General features: G+C 45.5%; 1 protein-coding gene across 1 annotated transcript in view; it reads left to right on the top strand.

The window, feature by feature from the left end:
- Positions 1-5,952: 5,952 nt before the first annotated feature.
- TRABD2B (TraB domain containing 2B) overlaps positions 5,953-11,476 on the top strand; it is a 257,477-nt gene continuing 251,953 nt past the window's right edge. Inside the window, exons 1-2 of the mRNA XM_042820189.1 lie at positions 5,953-6,079; positions 6,377-6,937. Coding sequence (XP_042676123.1) covers positions 5,972-6,079; positions 6,377-6,937 — 669 coding nt within the window. The 5' untranslated portion in view covers positions 5,953-5,971. The remainder of the gene's footprint in view (positions 6,080-6,376; positions 6,938-11,476) is intronic.

The raw sequence follows: 11,476 nt of genomic DNA, 5'->3' as shown, positions 1-11,476 counted from the left end.
GTTCGTTGGTTCGTTGGTTCGTTGGTTCGTTGGTTCGTTGGTTCGTTCGTTCGTTGGTTCGTTCGTTCGTTCGTTCGTTCGTTCCTCTCCCCCCTCTCCTTTCTTTGTTTCTGTGTCTTTTGCTGTTACATCTGAGCCTATCCTTACTCTCTGTAGCTTTAGACTTTGATGCTCTGCTAGTTTGTTATGCCTTCCACTGCTACATCTACTATGCTACATATGGTATTAGATTGCAAATATCTATGTGCACATACATTAGGTTTATGTAATGTATAGCATTTCCCAAATATGTAAGTTTATGGAAAATGTATCTGAAAATAGTTTGGGCGTAAGGTGGATCAAATGAGGTTGGCAGTTATTTCTGAGCTCTAGCCATACTGACTACTCTTAAGTGATATGGAGATCAGGTTTGGATGATGGATATCTAACTGACTTAAGCTGCATCTGGCTGGATGAGCTCTCTTATAAGCCTACTTGCTTAAGATACATTAAACTAAGCACACAGACACACATATAGCACTTTGAGATTAGAGAAGTTCAGATCCTGGACAGCTTCTATTGTTAAGCTCACAAAACACTAAGATAAATAATAGAAAATGCTGCAGCTGCTATTTACTTAGGGCAGTTTTGCCATGTGACATCAGAAAACATTCCATGGTGAAATTTATTATAATAAAAATGGACTTGGTGAGACTTTGTGATCTATTAAGCTTCCTGCTAATGAGACTCTTGTTTATCCAGTCGACAGATGGTGTTTTTCTGCTGATTCACAGCACTGAAGTGGTTACTGGAAAAAGTACCATGAGTTTAATAAGGAGCAGGCCCATACACACACATACAACAAAAGTGCACCATATTCCACCAGTTCCAAAAGGAAGAAAAACAAAACAAAACAGTTTTTAAACCGAATCACATTTTCATGCACACAATGCATGTTTTAAGATTCTCTACCAGGTACGCTATTAGTAAACCAGCTGTTCTAGTCACACACACACTGTGCTAATTGCAATTTTTTGGGTTATTCTTCCCTGGGTTAAAAGAATTAAAGTCACACATAGAATCTTCCTTCAGAAGTAATATCTTGGAAGGCTGGTTTATCTTTTTTTACAATGAAGAATCATCCCTGCTAATGAAATTTCTCTCAGACTTCTCATCAATACGCACTAGCAAACCTAAAATTGTATCAAGGCTGTAGAAAGTGATGGCAATCTGGAAACCAGAAAAACAAAATGAGTGCTAAAGAGTTGAGCCTTAAAGGACTCTGGAGCAGCTGAACTCTCATTTTTTTTCTCCGGGAGGGGGGGGGAAAGGCATTCAAACTGTTTATGAAATTAAATAGAACTTCTGGAACTGCACATTGAACTATGCTGAACAGGAAGAAATCTCAGCTTAATAGGCCTCAAGGAAAAAGATCTATTGTAGCTGTTTCTTGAGTACAGATTTTGCTACACAGCAGGGAGCTTACTCCTGCTTGGGTAGATGAGTTGCTTTTGGACATTTCTTTCAGCATCTCTATGATTTAATATGTTTAAGGGATGGGACAGTAATGCAAGGGCTCAAGTTGCAGATGGAAGGTCTCAAAAAGCCAGGATTCACCGTACTTGTAGTAGAAGAACAGCAGGGCAGGTTCTTTCTGCCCTTGCTGGCCCAAATCCAGGATATCTTTAAGAGAATGAGAGAACAAAAGCTGGAAAGCATTTAGTGAAGTGTTAATAGCACTCACCTATCCCACTGTTCTGTTTGTGTGTATACATATATTTTTGTATGTAAACACAATATATATAAATAAATACACATATGTACTCTTTCCTAGGTGTATGCACATGTAATGCTTGTATTATATACATACATCAGCACAGACTAAACTTTATACGGAGGGAGAATGCACAGTGGAATCTAACACTGGGAAAGGTTTTCTTTAGTGTATTTACATGCCTAGTCTCAGACAGGATGTGGTCTGTCATTGCAGGGGCCACAGCACAAGGTGAGACTTTGCAAAATGTAATACAAGCTATTAATACTAGTTGGTCTGCAAAATTCATACCTGGCCCTCAGATGGGAGGATGTTAGGATCGAGGGGGATTTTGTTCAAGAGCTAGATTGGTTGTTTGTGGAGCTCTGAGACAAAACATGCTGAGTTGGATACATGAGGACAAACAGGCAACATATATACACATACAGCACATATAAGACTGAGAACAATACTACATCATATGTTATATTGGTTGCAATAGAAACAAAAGATGTAAAACATGTTAACACAGTTACGATAATTGAACACACAGCCTTAAGCAGAGGCTTGTTCTTCTGACAACTGTGTGTTTTGAATCATGAATTACGTGACTGATCAGTGATGTTACACATGAATACGACTGCTACCATCAAAATCAATCTTCTGCAGGAAAATCTGTACCTGCTAGATGCCTCACAGCATGGGTGTCATGGCACATAGGTGATGGCATGACAGCTAGCAGTGCAAATGCTTTGGGCTTGTTAACTTATGAGTTCAGGGCAGCTGCATATTATGCCACCTGTGCACAAGACAGAAATCCAATTAGGGTTCTTACTTGTACCTAAGCAACCTGATCAGATATGGAGTCTAACCCTTCTTTGAGCAAGGCCATTTGGATGACATTGCTCTTGACATGCCTTAGAACTGAAATTATTCTGTGATTCGCAGCATACAAAAAGAGGGATTTTCTGCTCCCACCAGAGATGGCAAAAGACACCTCCAGCTTCACTTGTAGGAAAAGGATGAAGGAAAAGCGGAGCTCAGACTTCCAGTTTTGGCACAGCACAATTTCTGGGAGAATGTGTGGTTCAGAGTCCCTCATTCAAGAAAAGGTGCAAGAAATAGAGTTTATAATCCAGTAAGTTCTTTGAAATACTTCAAAAGAAAGTACAGCGTGATAGAAATACAGACAGCACACAAGCCAACAGTATTTCACCTGGGAGTAAAGGTGAGAGAAGAGACAAAAGGGTAGTTAGTCCTGTAAGGAGCATGTTCTGATTTAAGAAATAAAAAAGAATTACACTCTCCTGCACTTAGATACTGATCCTTCACAAACTGTTTTCTCCAAGAGCCAGTATCTCTTGCCTGTTGGAAACTCACCATAGTTACGAGTTCCAATGCCAGTTTCTCACTAACAAATAAATATGCCTTCTATTCCATGGGGTTTTGCTTTGCCTGATTAAAGATATTGTTAAAGCTTCCACAAGTATTTTTTGTGCCCACATGGGCTCCTTGCTGAATCTGGCTGTCCTCACTTCCTGACTTACTACAACTTACTTGTTAAGTTACTGCCTCGCTGCACCCTGAAGTGGTTGCCTTTAAGTGGTTGCTGAAATGATTAATATTTATTCAGGAAAGCTCTTTGAAGATGATACATGACATAAATATCAGACAACACTATAACGCTTCCCAAAAAACAATACAGCTTTTGTAAGATTAGAAGCCTATTTCCCCCACTAGATTTCTGGAAATTTGTACAAACAAAATAACATAACCTTCCCTTTGCCATTTATCCCTCTTATCTCTTCAAAGCTTTTAATAGTATTTCCCATCTGATTACTGCTAATCACATTGTTATACTGCTTTTATGGCCTTGGGGGTTATGATAAAGCTTCTCTATTATTCCCGATAGGAACAAAACAGTAGCAGGTAGGCAGCAATATACATTTTCCAAAGATCAGAGCCATTATGTAATGTTTTTGTAAATATTTACTTTAGGAGCAGGCTAAATGTTACTTAAGATTTGTTCTAAACTGCTGTGTTTAAAGGAAAAAAAAAAAATCATGAGGACATATGGAACTCATCTGAAGGAGGAAAAAAAAAAATGTTACAATTACACAAAAGAATTAATTTCTTTTTCCTGGTACCTAAGAGTAATGTTCAAAAATGCTGTGGCATGCTTTGAATCTTAAGTGGCACATCATGATACATATCATGTGGTTTGTGGTCTCTTCTTCCTAACCGCTCGCAGCTTTGGCTGGAGTTTCCCCAACCTGACTGTCCCACCAAATTGGTACACACCCACACTGAGTTCCCATTGGGATTTCTGGTCCTGTTCTGCTCTTTTTTTTTTTTTTTTTTCTTTCCCCTTTTTCTTAGTCATCTTGCCCACAAGTAGCATAAATCAAGGCGAGGCTGTGTTTTCACAGCTAGGCAGCTCTTGCAACATCAGGGTTGAGTTCAGGGAAACGGCTGGAAAACTGGCTATGTCCCCCTCCCCCCAACCACACCTGCCTTTTGGCTAATGGAAGATGAGCACAGAGCCAAAGACATTTGTTTATTCTTGCTCTGGGTGCTTTGATATGTATGCCACTGGTGAGGGTAGTCGCCCTGCCTCACGGCACGTGTGTCCATGACTGAAGGCCTCATGTTGTCTTTCAGATCATCTTTTGGGCATCTTCTCCAGTGCCAGTCACAACACTGGAGGTGTCCCAGGGGACACCAGGCCACCAGCACTGCCCTGTCATCCATGCACTTTGCAACCTTGCTGCCTCCTATCCTCTATTTCACTCTCAGGGAAGCACTTAGAAATATTTCTTTGCCATGGCCAGGAAAGCTTCTGGAGCCCAGGACCTTGCCTGGCACTAGCAGCTAATATTTCACCAAGAAAGCCTGATTGCGTTGATTCTTCTCCAAATAGCATGAAAGTTTGCAGTTTTGGGGAAGTTTTATGGTCATAGAGGTGATGGGAAGGCTGGGATCCCGTCTGCTCTGTGGTGCTTAGTGCCCTGATAGGATGCTGAGGTAACCAATGGTTGCTACCACACATCTCCAGCCTGCCCTGGTTCCTGCTGCAGGGGCTTCTAAAGAAAGATCCTGGCTGTGCTGCCAGCAAGAACTAGCCTGTGTCCTGCAACTTCCTCCTGCGTGGAAGCTGCATAATTAGTGATGTGAACAGAACCGCTCAGAGGGGTTTGCTTTGATCCCTGTGAGGTGCTGAGGTGACCAAGATGGTGGGGATGGCTGAGAAGCTGGTCAGGGTGCAGCCAGCATATCCTCTATGTGCCCTCTGCTACAGTGATGTTCTGGGGGGGTGGGGAGGGGGAAAGGCAGTGCCTGTGAGGACACGTCGCCTCCCGCCTCGGCAGCCAGCGGAAGGCTGTGAGCAACCTCAGGAGACGTTCCTGCTCGGGAAGAGCCCCCGTGGGTGACTGTGTGACGCCGTGCGGGACGGGAAGCTCGAAACTCCGCTTTGGAAGCGCTACACAGGTGCTGAGCCGGCGAGCGGGACGCCACCGCCCCTCCGTCAGCTGCGCTGGGGAGCGATCGCCCCCTGGCGGCGGCCCGGCCAAACGGCGGCGGGAGGCGCGGGCGGGCCGGGGCGGCTGCGCGAAACTTTCCGCCGCAGCCCGAGTTTGGCCTCCCCGGCGCGGTGCGCGCCGCCGCCCCGCCGAGCAGCGTCCTCCCGGCCCGGGGCTCCGCGGGAGCTTCTCTTTGCCGCTGCTGTGCTGATTTTTTTTTTCTTTTTTTCTTTTTTTTTTTTTTTTTTTAATTACTGTTATTATTATTATTTTGGCTAATTCCCGCCTCCCCTCCCAACCTCCTCCCGAACCGGCGGGGCGGGAAGGGAGCTTCTCCAGTCTGCAAAATCAAAGCATGGCGGAGGCTGGCGATGAGAACCGTCCTCCCCAAAGCATCCAGCGCCTCTGACAAGCCCGGAGCCAGAGGGGGTGGGGGTGGGAAGGGCGGGAGGGGGGAGAGCATGGGAGGGAGGGGGCGGCCAGTCCTTCCCCCTGCACTTGTCAGATGCAGATGGGACTGGCAAAGTTTGTTTGAATAAAAAAAAAAAAAAAAAAGAAAAAGAAAAAAAAAAAAAAGCAACAAACAAAAAAAAAAAAAAAAAAAAAAAAGGGGGAAGACCGGGGGGGGGGGGGGGGAAAAAAAAAAAAAAAGATCCTAGAAATCCAAAAAGGCTCATCTGGGAAGGAGAGAGAGGAGAGGAGAGCGAGAGGAAGCGGGATGCAACTCAACCTGACGCTGATCTGCTTCGTCTTCGGGGGTTTCCTGCCCGACGCCGCGGCCCGGCGGGAGCAGATGGACACGGGGCAGTGCGACCTGCCCCGCTCGGTGAGCCGGGCCGCGCGGAGCCGGGGGGGCGGAGAGGGGCGCGGGGGAGGCGCTGCCCCACGCGGCGCCGCGGACACGCGTGGCCCCCCAGGTGTGCGCGGGTGCCCCGTGTGAGGGGTGCAGTGTGCTGGTGGGGGGTGTGTGTGTGTGGATAGCGTGGGTATGGAGCGCTCGTGTTGCTCTGGGGCTGTGCTGGACGGTCCCCCAGCGTTCCCTGCCACCCGTGGGTCGCTCGTTCTTGTTGCAGTGGCTCTTGACCCTCCGCCACTCACTGTCCTCTGCTTTCCTTCCCCTCAGCAAGGAGAGCTGAACTCCTTCCTCTGGACCATCCGCCGCGACCCCCCCGCCTATCTCTTCGGCACCATCCACGTGCCCTACACGCGGGTGTGGGATTTCATCCCCGACAACTCTAAGGCCGCTTTCCACGCCAGCTCCAGCGTCTACTTCGAGCTGGATCTCACCGACCCCTACACCATCTCGGGGCTGGCCAGCTGCCAGATGCTGCCCCACGGGGAGAACCTGCAGGACGTGCTGCCCCGGGAGCTTTACCGCCGCCTCAAACGCCACCTGGACTACATCAAGCTGATGCTGCCCCACTGGATGACCCCGGACCAGCGGGGCAAAGGGCTCTATGCTGACTACCTCTTCAACGCCATCGCCGGCAACTGGGAGCGCAAGAGGCCCGTCTGGGTGATGCTGATGGTGAACTCCTTGACAGAGACCGACATCCGCTCCCGAGGAGTGCCGGTGCTTGATCTCTACCTCGCCCAGGAGGCTGAGAGGATGAAGAAGACGACGGGCGCGGTGGAGAGGGTGGAGGAGCAGTGTCACCCGCTGAACGGGCTCAACTTCTCCCAGGTAAGGAGGCTTCTGGGCCTCGTGGCTTGTTCCAGGAGGTTGCAGCCACTCTCCTATTTCTCCTATTGCTTTACTGAGGTGAACCTGAAACCTGTTGCGATGAGGTGTGTTGCAGTGTGGGCCTTTGCATTGGGCTGCTGGATCTCCGTCGTGCTGCGTTCAGAGAGGCTGTGATGTGCCCAGCAAGCGCTGTACATCTATCTTGTCTATTATTTAGTGGAGAGGCAAATGTGCAGGGTGTGAATGTGTGTGTCCACTGGCTTGTCACTTGCGAGGGAAGCTTCCACGCCTCTCCTCAGCTGATGGAGTGGAGTAAAAAGTGCTTTTTTGTTTGTTTGTTTTTAAATAAAGCAGCTCTGCAGTGCTTGTCACGAAGAGGATAAAGCATGAACAATGGAAATAGAAATTCAGCAATTGTTCAAATGGATTTAAGTATGTGCAAACTGTTGGTTGTCTTTTAATAGTTACTGCGGGTCAGAAGAAATGGCACACGTTGTCCTTGTGGTCTGGGGGAAATTAAATGCTCAGTCCGTATGGACTTTTTTCATTTTAGAACAGGTAAAGTTCAGAAAAAAAAAGAAAGAAAAGGATGTAGATTAAGAAACAAAAGTTATTGGTGAAACTGGACTCCAGAATTCTTTCAGTGGATTTAGCTTTAAACAACCAAATACTAAGCCATAAGGTCTATTTCATTTCAGTGGATTAATCAGGAGCACAGGCACAGCTATTGACTTTGCTTTGTGAAACTGTTTATACGAAATCAGATTTACTAGAAATTCAGGAAATGAATGTGTGTGGAAGAAAACAAATAATCCAGAGGAAATTTAAAATGGTGTCAGTTACGGTTACAGTATTTCATTTTTAGCTTTCCTTTCAGCATTAATTTTAAATCAGCTCTTTCCAGCTGTATCTTACTGTCCTAGTTTGAGCAAAAGAATTCTTGGTGATGTGCAAGTAAGGATTAAAGGCTGATCTTTGGTGTGATTAAATGTCCTTAGAGTGTCTTCTCCCCTGTAGTGGGGACTCTCTGAAGAGTGCAGCTTACACTTACATATGATTCATCTGATGTTCTCAGCTAGAGGACTAATTCTGCCTGTGGACAGGCATAGGAGAAGATTGGTTGCATACAGTTTTGGGGTAATTACAAGAAGGATGAAAAAAAATCTAAAAAGCCCCCTGAGTGTTTGCATTGTTTAGCATGCATGCAAAGCAAGGAATTTGTTTTACTTTCTTCTGTTTAAAAGGTGTCAGTGCCTATCCTTGCTGCTGAACTCCTTTTTCAAGGTGAGGTAAAAATAATTAACCACTGCAAACATCCAGTAGCATGTGGTTGTATAGGTCAGAAATGGAAGTTAGAATCAAGCAAGTGAAAGCACTTGATTAAAGATGTACCTTTGGGAGACCTTTTAGAAATGAATCATACTGCACTCTTTTTAGGTGAGAGCAGTGAGAGGGACAGGAAAAGGGAGAGAGTATCACACTCAACAGCTGCTCTCACCATAACTTTGTTTTACTCTTATTTGCTATGTTTTAAGCAGAAACAAAAGTTTCCCCTTCAATTTAGGCTAGAAAAGAGCAGCCAAAGTGTCAATGCTACCAGCAAGTAAAGGCAAATTATCTATGCAAAAAAATTTTAGTCAATACAAAAAATTACATTGTAATTATTGCAGAGAATTGACATTGCTACTTCTGCGCATTGGCATTCGGGGCATTTTTCATACACTGAAGCTTTTTCTGGGAACAAGGCCACCAGAACACCATGAGACAACATTAAGCAAAACCACCCAGTTATTTATTTTCTCGCTTCCTCGAGATTTCATGCATCCTGACACCTGGCGGGTTGGCTAACAATAGTAATTTGTAAAGTTATCATGCTGTCTGGCAGTCCTACTGCTCGCTGTATTACTGTGCTAATTTAGTGGAGTGGATTGCTATTGCTAGGTTTCACCTCCTAATTCCACATCTTAGAGCCTTCCTTAAGCAACACGTAATTAAAACACACTAAAATGGAAATCAGAAATTAAGCAGCTTTTGTCTTGTAGGGTGTTTGCACAGTTTGATGGGAACAGCTGTGATAAATTACGGTCCTGAATCTGCTAAGGGCATCAGCAGTTTTTACCTGTCTTCAGCATTACTGTTACAGAGATACTGCTTGTAATTCCAGCACTTAGAGTTCAGGTTTTAAAATGGAGCCTTGCTGAACCGTGTCAGTGCTTTTGTTTCCCCCGTCCCCAAAGTCCAGTATTTTTGCCCTTAGCAAATTAAAGAAGAAAAAGGCTTTTTTACTTCTCCCCCTCAAAGGCAGCTTTGTGCTACTGCAAATATTTAATCTGACTACACGCACCGCATCTGTTAATCTGATACTGCGAGGAGGAAGAAATCTAGGAGTGGTCCCGGTGTGGTGCTTGGTTTTGATCTGCTCTGAAAGAAAGCGGATACACTTGCATTTTTGACCAGGAACGATCTTTGAAACGTTCTGTGCGTCGCTTTGAAATGTTGATTGTCTTAACCGGATGAAAAGATTAAGGTGGCTGATATAATTGGCTGCTTCCTGGAGAGCTAGCTCTTGCAGGTAAGAGCACAATGCATTGTTTTTTGTTGTAAGCCCCCAAACTTTGTAGTTTGGGATTTTGTACCCCCCCTTGGAGTTTTTGCTCGGAGTTTTGAAGCTGCTTTCCCAAACTTGCATTGTTCCTGTTGCTGTGCTTTCCCACTGCACGTTGGGAATGCAGTGGGATGCTCACACTCCTGGAGCATCTTTGCTCTTCCCCTGTGTCTCTGCAGCTGCTGGTGGCACAAATCTGGGTGTTGTTGCTGGTGGCAAGGCTTCCAAATTGCAGCAAAGAGTTCAGCTGGGAGCCTCACAACAGGAGAATTGAAGTCGGATGTAGGTGAGATTGAAATTTCAACACTTCTTGGTAGAAGTGGTTTCAGGGTTTCATTGAAGGCAAGATAGAAAAAGTTAAAAAATGCAGAAAGAAGCAGCAGATAACTTTTCTATCTGACAATATAGCTGCTTATTTACAGTGCAAAAAGTGGTCCAGGACTGAGAAAAGCTGGTGGCAAGGCAGATGGAGCTCATGCAGGGCCTTGTCTTTGATCCTAGGCAGAGGCACTGCAGCCAGCACAGGATGGGCCAGGTGGGCTTTGAGGTTACGAGATGCTCCAAATTCCTCCTCCTTTTTAAGACCCTTGCACAGTTCTGTGGTGAAAAATATCTCCTCACACTGATGTTTGAGCGAGGAGGATGCTAAAGGGAGAGGGTCTGTGTGTCCTCTGACAGTCCTTCCCTCACAGAGGGCAGACGGTGGGCCATGGGCTGCAGGGACTGCTCGTAACCCAGGTGCTGCGTGTCCTTGGCTGGCAGCTGCTGTGTGTCCTCAGCTGACATCTCATCCCCACTGAGAGTCAGACCGCTCTGCCCTGCGGAACAGGCTCTGGTAGCTGGAGCTCAAAGCCTTCCCTATAGCAGGATCCTCAGCTGAGAAATTGTGAATGTCCCTTCCTTGGAGTTAAAAATAAAAACTTTCTCCCATCCTGTCGCAAGTTCTGACTGCAGGGAGAGTCTGCCGGCAGCTAGTGCCAGATGCCTTTAATCCCAGGGTTTGTAAGGGCTATTTTGTGTAGGGTCTGACTATCCTGATGGATCTGTCAGGGAGATCTTAGGCCAGAGGGGAGCTGTGAGCAGCTCCTTTTCTCTTCCTCCTCTAGTCGGGTTTTCTGAGTTATTCTCTGGCCGGTATCATTTCAAACTGCAGGGGGAGATGTTAAATATCAAACCGGTGTTGATTGGATCAGAGACAGCCTCAAAGAAAGAAATCTTAGACTGTGCCAGATTAAACTTCACACTTCACCATTCTTCCCCTTTCATTTCTTTACCGCCTCATTCTCTGCACAAATAAACCCTGTCTCCCTACTTTCTAGCAATGAGACAGCATTCACCAGGCAGAAATTACTTTGTTAACAAAATCAGTCTTCGTTTCCCAGGTCCTGCTGTTCCATCAAACCCTGGGACATGGCAGCTTTGATTACTCTAGTGATAGGATTAGAGGTGGAACAAGTGCTGTTTAATAAAAGGCCAATGGGTGGTCCATCAAGTTTGGTCACTGACAGATCTGCAGCCTTGAAGCTGGACCTTCAATGGCAAAGCAGCATGGCACAGTGATACTTAGGCAGGGCCACAGCTTGTGGACTTGCTACTCCATCTCCCCTGTGCCCTTAAAAAAATTAAACATTTCTGTAATCCTAAAGCAGAGATTCTCTGAGCTGATAGCAACCGGCACAGCTGACTTCAAGGGAAATTTGCCTGTTCCTATGAACGAAAGATCCAGGCTCCAAGTGTTTCAAACCAGATTAAAGGGCTCAGTTTCAAAAAACCTGTTGACTTCTGACAGTCTGTGTAATGTATTTGAGGGAATAATTTTTATTTTTTTAATCTTTTTGGAGGAAAAATGGTCTTTGCCTAGCAGAAATTGTGCCTTTTTGCTTTTAAAAAATTTCGGGCCTCATTAGAATCATCAAAAATAGTTTAGTATCAGC

This window comes from Centrocercus urophasianus, unplaced genomic scaffold, assembly GCF_019232065.1.
Source record: "Centrocercus urophasianus isolate 14NV4802_14NV808 unplaced genomic scaffold, USGS_Curo_1.0 seq_18, whole genome shotgun sequence".
Classification (NCBI taxonomy): domain Eukaryota; kingdom Metazoa; phylum Chordata; class Aves; order Galliformes; family Phasianidae; genus Centrocercus; species Centrocercus urophasianus.
This window is presented reverse-complemented; position numbering and strand designations above follow the sequence as displayed.